Source organism: Notechis scutatus, chromosome 1 (assembly GCF_049901735.1).
Source record: "Notechis scutatus isolate UNSWTSFEM ecotype Mainland chromosome 1, rNotScu1.2, whole genome shotgun sequence".
Lineage (NCBI taxonomy): Eukaryota > Metazoa > Chordata > Lepidosauria > Squamata > Elapidae > Notechis > Notechis scutatus.
Genome location: NC_142009.1, coordinates 9,183,152 through 9,200,165, shown reverse-complemented (window position 1 = coordinate 9,200,165; position 17,014 = coordinate 9,183,152). Strand labels below are relative to the sequence as shown.

The following is a 17,014-nucleotide window of genomic DNA, read 5'->3' as shown; positions in this document are numbered from 1 at the left end:
TTTCCTTCCTCCCCCCCGCGTTTTATGGCAACTATTAAAACAGGCATAGAAATGTTTTATGAGTTGACAGGGGAATTATAGATTTATTTTTTTCTTAAAAGAGGGAAACGCTTGACAGAAAGACATTTTTTATGGGGCAAAGTACTTGATGGAAAGACATTCGCCAGATGCAGCTTTAATGGCGACCAATAATTGGATGTACAGGCAATCCTTGACTTACAACCATTTGTTTAGTACCGTCTGAAGTTACAATGGCACTGAATAAACAGCAACAGCACTTAGACCAGGGGTGTCAAACTCGATTTCATTGAGGGTCGCATCAGGGTTGTGTTTGACCTTGGGATGTGTGTGTGTGGGGGGGGGGGGTAGGGGTGGCCAACTTGATGTCACTTGTCTTGGGGGTGCCTGAGGTGGCCAGAGTGCCAGTGAAAACGGGGTCCTGAGCTCCGTTTTCGGCTGTGATGGGCTCTTGCAACCCTCTGCCAGAGAAAACGGAGCTCCGTAGGGCCACACACAGACCTCCCGAGCTCCATTTTCACTGGAAAATGCACTGCAGACCAGTCCTTCGCTGTTTCCAGGGGAGCTCCGCAGGCCAGGTCTAAGCACCCCATGGGCTGGATCTGTCCCCCAGGCCTTGAGTTTGACACCCCTGACTTAGACTTAAATACCGCCTCCTAGTGCTTTGGGATGGGATTCTCCTGGTTCGGACCGGTTTGGCTGAACCCCTTGCTCAGAAAATCAACTGGCAGCGAACCAGTTCGCTGCAACTATCATGTGCCCGCCCTGCCCCTGTGCTTTACCTACCTATATCATCTCACCTGATTAGCGCGGCACAGAGGATTGCTGCTTCTCCGCTGTGTTGAGCGCTGCACATGCGCATCAAGCGCGGGATCACCAAACTGGTTGTTAAACCAGGAAAATCCCACCCCTGGCTTTACAGCATTTTCTGAGTGGTTTACAATGTCAGCATCTTTCCCGCAACAATCTGGGTCCTCGTTTCACTGACCTTGGGAGCATGGACGGCTCAGTCAACAACCATGAGCCCGTCAGGATCGAACGCCACGCTCACAGGCAGAGTTCGACTGCAATGCTGCATTGTAACCACTGCGCCACCAGGTGATTTACCCGGTGACCTGGCGACTCAACAGGGACTTATGATCGTTTTCCACACAACCAATTGCAGCATCCCCGTGATCGCATGATCAAAGATGTGACGCTTGGCAGCCGACTCGTATTTACGACGGCTGCAGTGTCCCAGGGTCATGTGATCACCTTTTGAGACTTTCTGACCAGCAAAGTCAAGGGGGAAGCCAGATTCACTTAACAACTGTTATTACTAACTTAACAAGCGCAGTGATTCGCTTAACGACTGTAGCAAGACAGGTAGTAAAATGGGACAAAACTCACTTAACTGTCTTGCACACTAATGGATATTTTGGGCTCAATTGTGGTCGTAAGTCAAGGACTACCTGTAATCAGCAGTTAGGTACAATGGCAGAGAATTTAGAAAGTAATACTGATTTCAACTCTCATTCTTTAGTATTTAGTATTTTTTCCTTCCATAAGATGCTGCCCATTTATTTAGGTAATGATAAACCACGGGGACAATTAATTTAAGTATTGATGCTTAAAAGAGTTTTGTAATGATTGACAATTACTTCTCAGGAGGATACTTTATATAGCACTGTTTTTCACCTATCGATTTTTAGTATTTCAGGTTTTCCTTTTTTCATTTCATAAGATCGTGTGTATTTACTTTAGATAACGATAAACCATGGTGACAATCAATATAAACATCACTGTTTTAAGAGTTTTGTAATGATTGACAAATACTCCTCAAGGTGAAAGAGAGAATTGGGGCTTAATATTGTTTTCACTCACTGTTTTTAGTATTTTCCTTTTTTCTTTTTATAATATGTGCGCATTTATTTTAGATTAGGATAGTGTGCTGACATCAATGGAACTATTAACACTGAGAGTTTTGTAATGATGGACAATTACGTCTCAAGACGATTTAATGAATTTAGTAGTACATATTCATTGAATTACAGTATGTAATCTCTGAAATAGCAAATTTTAAGCTCTGACCATATTCTTTACTTACTCATATTTTATTTTCCATCCACTATGGTTTTTTTTTCTTTTTCTTCCTTTTTTTTTGTTTACTTATTTATTTTATTCTTTAAATGTTAAAGAGGAAGAGGGGAAAGAGATCGAGAAGAGAGAGAAACATACACACTGCATGCTTTTTCTGGCTTTAACACACACACACACACACACACACACACTCAAATAGGCTCTATAGGCATCTCTTGTGGTGTCCAATCCAACATGGTGAATCAAGTACAGGTAGTCTTCAACTTACAACAGTTCATTTAGTGACCATTTGAAGTTACAACAGCATTGAAAAAAGTGACATGACCATTTTTCACCCTTACGACCATTGCAGCATCCTCATGGTCACGTGATCGAAATTCAGATGATTGGCAACCGGCTCATATTTATGACCATTGCAGAGTCCTGGGGTCACATGATCCCCTTTGGTGACCTTTGACAAGCAAAGCCAACGGGGAAGGCAGACTCACTTAACAACCATGTTACTAACTTAACAACTGCAGTGATTCACTTAACAACTGTGGCAAGAAAGATCGGAAAGTGGGGCAAAGCTCACTTAACAAATTCCTCAGTTAGCAACAGAATTTTGGGGCTCCATTGTGGCCGTAAGTCAAGGACTACCTGGAAAAGGGGTTTGTAGGCTCATGGGATGCTGCCACAGATTTAAAAAAAAAAAAACTGGTGTTCAAACGTTAAAAAAATAGAAGCTTCTGTGTTGTTGTTGAGTCGGCTGAGTTTCCGAATTTTCGCAACTCCAAGGACCACAGGATGCCAGCCCCCCTGCACCCCCAATCCTCCACTGTCTCCTGGAGTTTGTCCAAATTCATGTTTGTTGCGTTGATGACACCATTTAACCAGGGGTGGGATTCTAATTGTTTAACAACCGGTTCTGTGGGTGTGGCTTGGTGGTCAGGTGACTGGGTGAGGCACCAAAATAAGCCAGATGTCTCCTGCTGCAGATAGGGTTTGGACTAGATGACCTTTGAGGTCCCTTCCGACCTTGGATTGCTGTGCTGTTTCAAAGCATCCTCTGAAGCTACGTCTAGTGCCAGGGTTTGTGGTCCTTCCTTCCTCTCCTTTTTCTCTCCCTCCCTCTATCCATTCCTCCATCCATATCTCATTTACTTTCCCTTCCCTCTTTCTTTCTTTCTTTCTTTCTTTCTTTCTTTCTTTCTTTCTTCTTCTTCTTCTTTCTCTCTCTCTCTCTCTCTCTCTCTCTCTCTCTCTCTCTCTCTCTTTCTTTCTTTTCTTTCTCTCCCTTCCTTCCTTCCTTCCTTCCTTCCTTCCTTCCTTCTCTTCCTTTCTCCCTTCCTTCCTTTCCCCCTTCCCTTCCCTCCCTCTTTCTTTATTTTCCTTTCTTTCTTTCTCCCTTGAAGGCCTCCCTGGAGCCTCCTGGCAGCCAAAGCGGGCGGGGGTGGCGCCAGACTCCCCCCGTGCCCCATTTTTGCTCCCAGGAGGCCACCTTACACTTACCTGGGAGCCAGATGGGTCTCATGGGACTCCTGGTAGGAGCAGGGTAGACGGGGGCCACCTGGTTGTTGGAACTACCTGTTCACCAAACTGGATGTAAAATTAACTTCCGGTTCGTTCGAACTGGCCCGAACCGGCTGAATCTCAGCCCTGAATTTAACCATCTCATCCTCTGCTGTCCCCTTCTCCTCCTGCCTTCCATCTTTCCCATCCTCAGGGTCTTCTCCAAGGAGCTCTCTCTTCTCATTAGGTGGGCCAAAGTATTGGAGCTTCAGGATCTCTCCTTCCAAAGGACAGTGCAGGCGGATTTCCTTAGAAGCTTCTATAACTGGATTCAGCTCCTTTGAATCCACCCTAGTGTCACCTTGGACGCACCTTTACTGACCACACGGAGTAAAACGCAGAGGGGGAAGAGAAGGGCGCTCCCAATCCCAGCTACTCACCTGTGTTTTCGGAGGTAAGTTTCTAGGGTCTCTAGTAGGCAGTTGGAATCGATTAAGACTACTTCATCTCGACATTCCTGCGACATGAGTTCCCATATATCCATCCAGCAACCTCTGAAGAGGGGTAAAAAAAAAAAAAAAAGAAGAAGAACATTTATTTATTTAGGGAACGTATATGGCCATCCACCCCACCTGTTCTGACCCAGGCTTCACAAAATCACGAAGCAGACTCCTTGTCCCGACAAACCCCCTTTTTTATTTGGCTAATGTGAATTCCTATCCATTCACATCCAGCAAAGTCCCGGCAAACATTCTTTCAAGGGTGAATTGCAACCACAGACCTTATCAGGCTTAGAGAGCTGCCAGGCCGATAACTTCCAAGTGCAACGTTGTACAAGAAAATACTTGGCAAGGATTTCTCTGAGAGTAACGAACAAATCTTCACACTAATTAAACAAACTAATTGTCTCCTGCAAACACCAGTCCCCTTTCGCTCCACTTTATTACCTATGGCAGGGGCCATTCACCGTCCACTTGTGCCTTTACTCCTTAGTCAACCCTTGTTCTTTAACTGTTCCCTTCTCCTGGCAGCTCTGCACATGCGCACATTGGGAACAGGCTCCAGCTGTTCTTCTGCCCCACTGATCTCAGACTCCAAAGGCAGCCGATAACTGTCGGACGACCCTGGCCCCATCTCTGCCTCTGACGCAGAGCCCTTGTCCGAGCCTTCTCCAGACTCCAGGACTGGCCCATGTTCCTCCCCAACCTCCTCACTGTCCAAGTCTGCCGCCAGCTCTGCTGGCCGCTGGCAAGCCACAACATCACCCGAGTAAATTCTAGGCTGCTTTCAATACTAAAAAGATATACCAAAAATATATATAAAATCTGTACAAGCTGGGGAAAAAGATCCACATTCGACACAGCCGGGCAACGGGGGCTCCATCCCATCCCATCTCCATCCCACACACTTGGAGGTACCGAGTACGAAGCCGTATGAGAATTAAAAAACCTGATAATCAACTTTCACAAAACAATTTCCAGTGGTTTGCAAAATGTTATTTTTCATCTACAGGCAGTCCTTGACTTATGACTACTCGCTTAGGGACCATTTGAAATTACAGCTGATCTGGAAAAGGGGATTTATGACCAGAAGCCAAAGTTTCATTGATCAGATGTCCTTGGTCATATGACCACACTTTGAATGCTCAGCAACATGGGCACATTTAAGGCTGTTTCAAGCGTCCTACAGTCACATAACTGTGTTTTACAATTATTTTGCTGAAAAACGGCAATTTTTCCAATTTTCAGCAAAACTCACCCACAATAGCTAACTGTGGGTTTGCTTCAGAACTGCTCCCCAAAAGGCCATAAAATTACATCAGCCATATAACCGACCCATTTTATAAATATTATAACTTATGGCCATATAAGTAGTCCTCGACTTACGACTATTCATTTAGTGACTGTTTGAAGTTACAACGGCACTGAAAAAAGTGACTTAGGACTGCTTTTCACACTTCCAACTGTTGCAGCATCCCCATGGTCATGTCATCATGCAACTGGCATGTATTTATGATGGTTGCAGTGTCCTGGGGTCATGAGATCCCCTTTTGTGACCTTCTGACAAGCAAAGTCAATAGGGAAGCCAGTTTCACTTAACAACCACATTGCTCACTTAATAAACATTGTGATTCACTTCATAAACACTGGCAAAGAAAACAAAAATCGTAAAAATGGAGCAAACTCACTTAGTAACTGTTCTGCTTAACAGCAGAAATGTTGGGCTCAGCTATGGTCGTAACTCGAGGGTTACCTGTAATGGGCAGACTCCATTACAGTCATAACTCAAGGACTACCTGTAAGTTTTTTCAGCATTCGTTTGTTTCCTGTCCCAAAGGTGTCCCCCCGCCCCCCAGGAAGCAAGTGGACTTCCTTGTTTTTTCTTTGAGGATGTTTTGCTTCTCATCCAAGAAGCTTCTTCAGCTCTGACTGGATGGTGGGGAACGGATTTCCAAAGAAAAATGGCAGACTACAGGAACCATTTGCGCTTCAGTTTGAGATGCAAATAACATAAGACTCGTCCCCAACAGCCTGTGCCTGTGACACAAGGCAGAAAAACATCCTGCAGCCAAGAAGGCTGCACACCCATTTGCACCACTCAGGTGACCCTGAGTACATAGATAAACCTCCAAGTGGCCTCAACAGCTCTCTAAAAAGGATGCAAATGACCAGCTCTCTGCAAGGAATATAAATCCTTCCATTCCCCACATCCAGTCAGAGCTGAAGAAGCTTCTTGGCTGAGAAGCGAAACGTCTTCAAAAGACCTGAGGACACAGATAAACCTCCAAGTGGCCTCAACAGCTCTCTAAAAAGGATGCAAATGACCAGCTGTCTGCAAGGAATATAAATCCTTCCACTCCCCACATCCAGTCAGAGCTGAAGAAGCTTCTTGAAGGAGAAGTGAAATGTCTTAAAAAAAAAACAAGAAAGTCCAGTTGCCTCCTGAAAAAAAGCACTTTTGGGACAACCACGACCTGGATGACGGAGAATCTCCATAGACTTTGTTTGATGTAATCCATTCCTTCTCCATCTGCCTTCCTTATGCCTACATTGGCCATCCTTCAAATGAAGACACACACACACACACACCCTTAATTTTCTAAAGGGGCTCTTTCTGTCAGTGCTCACCTCTTTTTAAAGACCCTTGATTTTTACCCACAACTGCCTGTTGAAAACCATACGAAAGTAGGTTTATTTGCTTAAATCTCTGAGGTTTTTGCAGTCTTTCTGTTACTTTAGACCAGGGGTGTCCAACCTTGGCAACTTTAAGGCTTGTGGACTTCAATTCCCAGAGTTCCTCAGCCAGCTTTGCTGGCTGAGGAACTCTGGGAGTTGAAGTCCACAAGCCTTAAAGTTGCCAAGGTTGGAGACCCCTGCTTTAGACCATGTGGGTAGAGATCTTCCTCAACTTACAAACATTTGTTGAGCAACCGTTCGAAGTTATGACAGCATTGAAAAAGGGACTTATCAATGTTATGACCCTTACAGCATCCCCAGAGTCAAAGGATCAAAATTAAGGTGCTTGGCAACCAGCATGCACAGGTAGTCCTTGACTTACAACAGTTCATTTAGTGACCGTTCAAAGTTACAACAGCACTGAAAAAGGGAACTTACGACCATTTTTCACAGTTGCGACCTTTGCAGCCTCTGCCATGATGTGCGATCAAAAATTCAGATCCTTGGCAACTGGTTTGTACTTATGACCGTTGCTGTGTCACCTGATCAACCTTTAGCGACCTTCTGACAAGCAAAGTCAACGGGGAAGCCAGATTCACTTAACAACCGGTATACTGACTTATCAACTGCAGTGATTCACTTAACAATGGAGGCAAGAAAGATTGTAAAATGGAACAAAAGTTAAAAAAAATGTCTCACTTAACAGAAATTTTCAGGCTCAATTGTGGTCATAAGTCGAGGGCTAACCATATTTATGACGATGGCAGGGGGATCATGTGACTGCCAGATTGAGACCTTCCCGATCCGCTTCAGACAAGCAAAGTCAATGGGGGAAGCCGGATTCACTTAACGACCACATAATTCATTCGACAACTGCAGTGATTTGCTTAACAGCCAGGGCAAAAACAGTTGTAAAATTGGGTGTGACTCACAGAATTAACTGCCTTGCTTAGAAATGGAGATTCTGGTGCCAACTGAGGTTGTAAGTGGAGGACTACCTACTGGTAACTTCAAATGGCTCAAATGGCCAGATTCACTTAACAATTGGGTTACTAACTGAACAAGTGCAGTGATTCACTTAACAGCTATGGCCAGAAAAGTCGCAAAATGGGGCAAAACTCACTTAGTAGATTTCTCATTTAGCAACATAGAATTTTGGGCTCAATTGTGGTCGTTAAGTCAAGGACTACCTGTATCTATTCACATTTGCGTGCTTTCGAACTGCTAGGTTGGCAGGAGCTGAGGTGAGGATGGGAGCTCATCCCATCCCGCGGCGTTCGGGTCTCGAACCCAGGCTGCCGGCTTTCCAGCTGACAAGCCCAGCATCTTTACCCACTGAGCCACCGCGGCGCCGTATTCAAGACACAAACAATTCAATATTTTCTGGTATGGTTTACCTGCTGGCTCCCTGGAAAGGTCCACAGTAGAAAGTGATCCTACATTTGCTCTCCTTCCTGTCTTCTTCGCTAGATCTCTTATCTGCACCTAACTTCTCTGTGCTCGGGGTGCTACCGTTCCCTTCACTAGGGTATACAGCATTAAAAGAAGAATTCAGAGGTATTACCACGGTGTAAATGGATGTGTTTCTTTTGTGGATCCTTAGGCCTCCCTGGCCCCTTTCATACACCCACCTTTAAAACCCTCATAAAACAGAAACTGGATTATGTCCAGAGGGGGTATTCAGCCGGTTCGGACCGGTTCAGGCGAACCAGTAGTGGAAATTTGGACTAGTTTTGGAGAACCGGCAAATACCACCTCTGGTGGGCCCGCCCCCCCCTTTCCTGTCCTATATTCCCTTGTTTTTTTACCTCAGCTGATTTGCGTGGCAGACCGGATTGCTGCGCCTCAGCTGAGCTAAAAAAAAAACAGCTCACCTCACTAGCGCTGACACAGAGGACGGTTTTTGAGTGCTGCGCTATGCGAAGCATGCTCTCGTGGTAGAACTGGTAGGAAAAAATTTGGAAGCCCACCACTGATTATGTCCCAAGAGCAGAAACAACCAGGCCTCCAACTGTGGTTATTGTACCCTGCTAATGTAATCAACAACTATCCAAAAAAAAGGACGGACTGAAGAAGCTTCTTGGATGAGAAGCGAAACGTCTTCAAAGAAAAATAGACAGAAAGTCCAGTTGCCCTCTTGAAAAAAAAAGCACCTTTTGGACAATAAAAGAAAAGGTCCCACAACAGCATCAAAGGAGCCACACAGGCTTAGAACGAACAAACAGGACCATTAAAAGAAGGGGGAACCCCACCCCCAAATAACCCCGGAAATTTGGTAACCACTGAACAGCCCCGTAAGCGTGAATTATGACGCTTAAAAACCTGTCTCCTTGCAACTGAAGAGGAGTTAAAATTCAGTTTCCACTAAAAGAGACTGAAGGGAAAAGTCAGAGCTTGCTGTATGCAGGTAGTCCTTGACTTATGATGGTTCACTTAGTGATCGTTCAAAATTACAATGGCACTGAAAAAAAGTGACGTGACCGTTTTTCACACTTACGACTGTAAAAGCATCCTCACAGTCACAGGGTCAAAATTCAGACACTTGGCAACCGACTCATATTTATGACGGCTGCAGTGTCCCAGGGTCATGTGATCCCTTTTCTGACAAGCAGTCAATGGGGAAGCCAGATTCACTTAACAACCATGTGACTAAACAACTGCCGCGATTCACTTAACTGTGGCGAGAAAGGTCGTAAAATGGGGCAAAACTAACTTAACAGCTGTCTCACTTAGCAACAGAAACGTTGGGCTCAATTGTCATCGTAAGTCGAGGACTCCCTATACACTGAAACCCTTGCAGCTGATTTCTTTTTTAATAAAAATTGACTGTAATTTTTATTACAGTTCATACGGGAAGTCTGAGATCCTCAGAAAATGTTTTGTAGAGGTGCTTTTTTCAAGAGGCAACTGTTTCAGACTTATTTGTTGGAGTGGAGGTTTTCTGGAACACTGTCATTCTGTTTTTTCTTTATATTTCGCTTCTCATCCAAGAAGTTTCTTCAGCTCTGACTGAATGGTGGATAACTTGCAAGGAATATAAATCCTTCTATCAGGATTCCGGCAGTTACCCCAATTAAATCATGAGTCTCGAACCAAACTTCCAAAACTAAACAGGATTTATTGGGAGACAACCAGAGGTGTTATTCAGCAGGTTCTGACCAATTCTGGAGAACCAGTAGCGGAAATTTTGAGTAGTTCGGAGAACCGGCAAATACCACCTGTGACTGGAGATTTTACAGTATCCTTCCCCTGCCACGCCCACCAAGCCACGCCCACAGAACCGGTAGTAAAAAAAATGGACTCCCACTACTGGAGTCAACATGTCGGCATGACCTGGGTGTAGCCGACTCTGAGACATGTCATTCACTGTCACCCTTGACCCTGGTTTTCCCCCACCCCCTGGGTGTATCATAATTCATATTCTCCAACAAAACACGTCCATAGCCAACAGTCATCAATCATGTTCTCCAATTAGATTTTCGCCTGGCAGAAACTTCAGTCACCTAGTTACAATCTCTGAAAAACTATGAATGGGATACACTTCCGATTCCAAACTGCTACACTGCTCTCTTTCAAACCCCTTTCTCCCCACTCTCTTTCTGTTGGCAACTTTAAAACGGCCATAGAAATGTTTTATGAATTGTCTCTTGAAAAAAAGCACCTTTGGGACAGCCCTGACCTGGACGACTGAGAATATCCATAGACGTTTTGCAGAGGGGTAAAAAATTCAGTTTTATATCCCCAATGCTGTCACTTGCAATTGCAGGCACACACACCCCAAAAATAAACATAATGCATACCCTGATACAACTTGTTTGGGGGGTAAAAATATCACTTAAATGGATTAAATTGCTAGTTTTGACTCAATTGTGCTGGCTGGCTAGGGAAGATCCCCACTAAGACAGTGCCACCAAAGGGCAATTATTGGTGGTAACATTCACCATGGGTTTTTAAGCTCCTAATTTTTCAACCTATACCAGGTTATACTATACTATAACCTTTCAACCTATACTATAACCTTAAACACTCAAAGAGCTCTTTGGACCTGTTTCCCCACAGAAAACACCGGGAGCCCCAAAACCTGGGTGGGTGTGGCAAACTCAACATCACTCCCACCCAGTAACATGACCCCCGCTCTTCCACGCCTACCCAGGTTTTGTGGCTCCCCGTGTTTTCTGTGGGAAATGGGTCTCTCTCTCTTTCTCCCTCCCTCCCTCCCTCTCATTTTTGTTATTTTGAGTTTCACCTTCTCAAGCCAGGCGAGGAGTGACTGGGAGGGCGAGGGGCAGGGCCAGCCAGCGGTGGGATCACCCAACAGGGAGCAACAGCAGAAGGCCCAAAGAGCTGCATGTGGCTCCGGAGCCGCAGGTGGCTGACACCCAACCTATACCAACACGGCCTTGGTAGAGAAAATCTATTTTTGACTCTGCTTTTTTAATGTTTCGGTTTGATGCCAGCAGGCACAAAAGCACCATTATTTTGTCCATTTCTGCTTTCTCTCTACGCCCAGCAGTTTTACCAACTAAGCCACTTCCTGCCGAGGGGTGTCCTAAGGTGTGCCCATACCCGTTTCATGCGTGTGCTTTTTATTAACACTTACCCCAAGGGTTTCGGTTTGTGAGTGTCCAAAGAATGCAGTTGGCACCGCTTGTTCTTCTTACTTTTCGGAATTGCATCAATCATTTCATTTAATTTGGACCTTTGGGGAGAAGAGAAGAAATGGGGAAAAAAATTTTAAAAAAAAATCCTTGAAAAATCCGTTCTGTCAGCTTTGGAAGCCATATTAGCACCAGACGCTTCCACACTGCCACATTCTTGAGCCTGGGAAAATGGGAGGGGGGAATGTCTTGGAGTGTATGTGGTTAGACATAATAGCATTCTTCTTCTAAGTCAAGGTCATGTTATTTCTGCACCTGGGTGAGAGGACGTGTCAAGTGGGGGCAGATGGTGATTGGGGCCTGGGATGCCATGAGGGGTGCAGGAGGCGGATTTGTATTTTTTTACTTATTGCAAGGAAACCCGAAACTTTTAGATTTGGGATTTCCCAGATGTGCCAGTTTACTACCCAAATAAAAAAGAACTTTTGAGAGGATTTGTGTCTCGGAGTTATTTGTTGGAATGGAGGTTTTCTGGAATGCTGACACGTTCAACATTATATTTCCCATCCAACATGATTTTGTATGAAGGCCCATTATAGATGCTCTTTCATAAACTTTCATTGTACAGGAAGTCCTCATCTTACAATAGTTCATTTAGCAACTGTTCAAAGTAACGAAGGCCCTGAAAGAAGTGACTTTATGACCATTTTTCACAAGCAACCCCGTGGTCACATGATCAAAATTCAAACGCTTCATATTTATGGTGGTTGCAGTGTCCCAGGGTCATGTGATCCCCTTTTGCAACCTTCTGACGTTGTAAAGGCAATGGGGAAGCCAGGTTCCCTTAACAACCGTGTTACTAACTGAACAACTGCAGTGATTCATTTAACAAATGTGGCAAGAAAGGTCCTAAAATAGGACAAAACTCACTTTGTAAGTGTTTTGCTTAGCGACAGAAATTTTGGGCTCAGTTGTGGTTGTAAGTCAAAGATTGCCTGCATTTTTAACAGATTAACAGAGTTGGAAGGAACCTTGGAGGTCATCTAGTCCAACCCCCAACCCAAGCAGGAGACCCTACACCATTTCTGACAGATGGCAGTCCAGTGATGAAAGCCTCCAGTGATGAAGCTCCCACAACCTCCGAAGGCAACTTCTGTTCCACTAGTTGATTGTTCCCACTGTCAGAAAATTCCTCCTTACACTATTTGTATGATGTCGACAGCTATCTTGGGATTGCGACTAGCGCGTGGTTTAGGTGTAGTAATCTGTGGGTAAAGGAGTGGCGTAATCCACATAGGAAACCAGAGTTTGCCTATATCAAAACACGGCAGGGTGCAGATGGAGGTTAATCTATGGTTATTTCTCTATTCCAAACTCCGGCCAACTCTGGGCTGGCCACAAATGAAGCCCCTCTAGCCGCCATGTATCTAGGGTACTTTTTCTATTCTGCATCGAAGGTGAATTGGGCAGCCTCTTAAATCTGACAGGAAAAGGATGGGCAATTATGACCCTTTTATAACCTTTGTAACCATTCCCAGAATTCCCGAGCCAGTGCACAACTCGTAAAGGGGCCATAGTGGCTCACCTTTGTGACAGAATGAATACATAGGTAGACAGGTGGATGGGTGGATGAAAAACAAAAATCTTCCCACGAGGGATAGGGCAAGACGCTGGCCCTCAGTGATCTTACCCATGCACGTAGAAAAGCGTGTAAAGCTTCTTTGCATCCCTCATGCAGCTCGGAGTGACAGACAGGACTCCCTTGGACCCGACCGTGAGGGGTTCGAGAGCGGGATTCCCAGACTCCACCAGCTGAGAAAAGAGGCGCTCCACGCTACGGCGGCAGCCGACGCAGGGGACGAGCTGAGAAAGGGCGCTCAGGACTTCACGTGACGTCACCATCATGGCGATGCTCAAATCTTGCTGCTTCAGCATGCTATGCCTCTGCAGAGGGAAGAGAGTAAGGAATTATTTAAAGTAACGGTTCAGCGCTACAGCGACCATCATAGGTAGGAAAGTATAATTTGTTTGTTGGTTTGCAAAATTTATACAAGCCATGCATCTCAACAGAATAACCAGAGTTGGAAAGGACTATGAGAATATGGTAAACCAGAAAGGATTATTGTCGGGGTTCTGGCAGTTACTCCAATTAACTCATAAAACATTTTGTATACATGTTTTATAGTTGATAATTACATTGTAAAGTATCTGCAATGAGATTATTATATGATGATTAAAAGGAGGGAGTGAAAACTTAATAAAATTCCATAGGTAAAATTTGGTTAAATGGAAACAGGGAGGAAATATGAAATGGTTATAGGAATATCTCTGGAAGAAATATAAGATTACAATAAATCTTGTATTTCTTCCAGAGATATTCCTATAACCATTTCATATTTCCTCCTGGGGGGAAATACCATGTGGATCCTGAATATATTAGTTTATTTTATTCTTTTTGTTGTTGTTTATTACACATTGGCTTTGAGAAAGTTAAAGAAGATAATAATGTAAAATAAAATAGGTGGTAAGCTGGAAATGAAAATAATAGGGGATAAAGAGTGGAAAATATATGTGAGGATGAAATGCTTTTGATATTGGATTAATGAAAATATGAAGTGAGAACTTATTTAAAGATCAATGGAATAGATAATGATTTGATATGAAATTAAATAAAGTTGGAAATGTAATTATGACTATGCATGAATGTTGTAGCTTGGAACCACGTGGCTCACTTGAAGAGATGTGTAAAAAATAAAAAAACTTTTATTTAAAAAAAAAAAGAGTTGGAAGGGACCTTGGAGGTCTTCTAGTCCAACCCCCTGCTCAAGCAGGAGACCCTATACCATTTCAGACAAACGGCTGTCCAATCTCTTCTTAAAAACTTCCAGAGTTGGAGCATTTACAACCTCTGGAGGCAAGTAGTTCCACAAGTTAATTGTTCTAATTGCCAGGAAATTTCTCTTTAATTCTAGGTTGCTTCTCTCCTTGATTAGTTTCCATCTATTGCCTCTTGTCCTACATTTGGGTGCTATGGAGAATAGGTTGACCCCTTTTCTTCTTTGTGGCAGCCCCTCAAATATTGGAACCCTGCAATCACTCTTTTCATTAAACTAGACATATCCAATTCCTGCAACAATTCTTCATATGTTTTAGTCTCTTGGTGCTTTTTCTGCACTCTTTCTAGCATTTTAACACCTTTATATCATGGTGACAAAACTGGATGCAACATACCGTCTTAAACAACAATATATTATTTATATAATATATAAAAATCACAAGCTATATTTATAGCACTTAGAAACAGCAGTAGCACTTAAGACATATACTGCTTCTCGGTGTTTCACAGCCCTCTCTAAGCGGGTTTATAGTCAGCCTATTGCTCCCCCAACAATCCGGGTCCTCATTTTACCCACCACGGGAGGACGGAAGGCTGAGTCAAACCCGACCCCCACTGCCAGGATCAAACTTCAGCTCTTCATAAACCTTAGCCTCCAGGCCCCTAATCGTTTTTGTGAATTTAAAAACCCCAGCGCTTGGATCTCGCAAGGGCAAGATACTACTGTACCTGAATGAACTGCTTCAACTGGCCTCCATTGTGCTGATGTCCATCCAGGTTTAGCATGTTATCAGGAAATTCCATCACCATCTGCATGAGAAGAACAACATTGGCAGTTGAGTTCTGGGGCCAAGGTGGAAGCAGACACTGGAGATCACACACACACACACACACACACACGAGTGTCTATGGAGATTCTCAGTCATCCACGTCCCAAAAGGGATGTTTCTCAAGAGGCGACTGGACTTTCTTTGTTTTCCCTTGAAGACATTTCGCTTTTCATCCCAGAAGCTTCAGCTCTGACTGGATGGTGGGGATTGGTAGGATTTATACTTCTTCCGTCTGTAAACCTCCAAGTGGCCTCAATGATTAGCTTAAAGGATGCAAATGACCAGCCGTCTGCAAGGAGTATAAATCCATCCATCCTCCACCATCCGGTCAGAGCTGAAGAAGCTTCTGGGATGAGAAGCGAAACGTCTTCAAAGAAAACCCAGAAAGTCGAGTTGTCTCTTGAAAAAGGCACCTTTGGGACGTTCATGCTGAGAATCTCCATAGACATCTAGTGAGCAAACGTCCTTCCTTAGGCACAAAGCCAGCTCAGCATCTTTGGGCCAGTTAGGCCATCTATGTCAAAATTGAACAGCCCTCTCTCAACAGGGTGACTGGGGGGGGGACACAACATCATCTATCTCCAGTGTACAACACAGTCCTTTCAGCAGTTCCAAGAAGGCTCCACACCCATTTGCACCACTCAGGTGAAACTGAGGACACAGACGGACCTCCAAGTGGCCTCAATGATTCTCTAAAAAGGATGCAAATGACCAACTGTCTGCAAGGAATATAAATCCTTCCGATTTAGGTCAAGGGTGTGCAACTTTGACAACTTTAAGACTTGTGAACTTCAACTCACAGAATTCCCCAGCCAGCTATAAAGTTGCCAAGGTTGGATTCCCCTTATCTAGGTGGTCATTAAGAGTCAATACCAATTTGATGGTACATCACCCATCCATCCATTCACCACCCACCCATCCATTTATTAATTCACCTACTCATCCATTCCTCCATTCACCTATCCATCCATTCACCCACCCACCCACCCACCCATCCATTCACCCACCCACCCACCCATTCATCCATTCACCCATCCATTCACCCACCCATTCACCCTCCACCCATCCATTCAACCACCCATCCATCCATCCATTCACCCACCCACCCACCCATTCATCCATCCACCACCCACCCACCCATTCACCCACCCACCCACCCAACTATTCACCACCCACCCATCCATTCACCCACCCACCCGCCCGCCCATCCATCCAAATAGACAATCAGAAGATATATTTGAATGGGACATCCAGACCTGCACAGGTAATCCTCGACTTACGACCACAGCTGAGCCCCAAATCTCTCTTCCTAAGCGAGATATTTGTTGAGTTTTACAACCTTTCTTGCCACAGTGGTCAAGGGAATCCCTGCAGCTATTGCATTATTAACAACTGGGTTGTTAAGGGGATCTGGCTTCCCCGTTGACTTTGCCTGTGTCAAGGAGGTCACGAAAGAGGATCATGTGATCCCAGGATGCTGCAACCAACATATAAATACCTGCCAATCGCTATGAATCTGAATTTGGATCATGTGACCCTGGGGAAGCTGCAATGGTCGTTAAGTGTGAAAAATGGTCATAAATCACCTTTTTCAGTAGTGTAACTTCAAACGGCCACTGAACGAAGGGTTGCAATTCGAGGCCTACCTGTGTAGACTGTGCTGACCTTACTTGCACCTCAACCTTGAAGAGCTGAGTTGTAAACAGAGCAACAGGTGGCTAAGCCTTATGACTTTTTGGAGGGCACACAATCACAAGGCCCCGTTTCTCAAGACCTTCTTAAAAGTACAACATCACGTATTCAGCCCCTTAAAAGGACTGCTGTGCTCCTCTTGTAACACCACAGCCTATTTGCTTTGAAGCGCAACGTGAACAGAACGGCTTGCACTGCCACAAATAAATGAAAGCTTCAACACAACCCAGAAAGCTTATAGAGTTAAAGGATTTACAACAGTTCATGCACTGACCGTTCAAAGTTACTGTTTCC

At 44.4% G+C, this 17,014-nt stretch overlaps 1 protein-coding gene across 12 annotated transcripts in view; it reads right to left on the bottom strand.

Moving 5' to 3' along the window:
* The window catches only part of GGNBP2 (gametogenetin binding protein 2), a 69,173-nt gene that overhangs the window by 25,371 nt on the left and 26,788 nt on the right, over positions 1–17,014 (bottom strand). For 11 of the 12 annotated variants that reach the window (XM_087956465.1, XM_087956516.1, XM_087956501.1 and 8 more), the window contains exons 3-6: positions 14,928–15,008; positions 13,053–13,306; positions 11,365–11,463; positions 4,029–4,142 (exon numbers count right to left, since the gene is read on the bottom strand). In XM_087956465.1, the coding sequence (XP_087812591.1) occupies positions 4,029–4,142; positions 11,365–11,463; positions 13,053–13,306; positions 14,928–15,008 (548 nt within the window). Of the gene's footprint in view, positions 1–4,028; positions 4,143–4,275; positions 4,279–8,161; positions 8,288–11,364; positions 11,464–13,052; positions 13,307–14,927; positions 15,009–17,014 lie in introns of all 12 variants that reach the window. The other variant, XM_087956521.1, reaches the window with a different exon arrangement.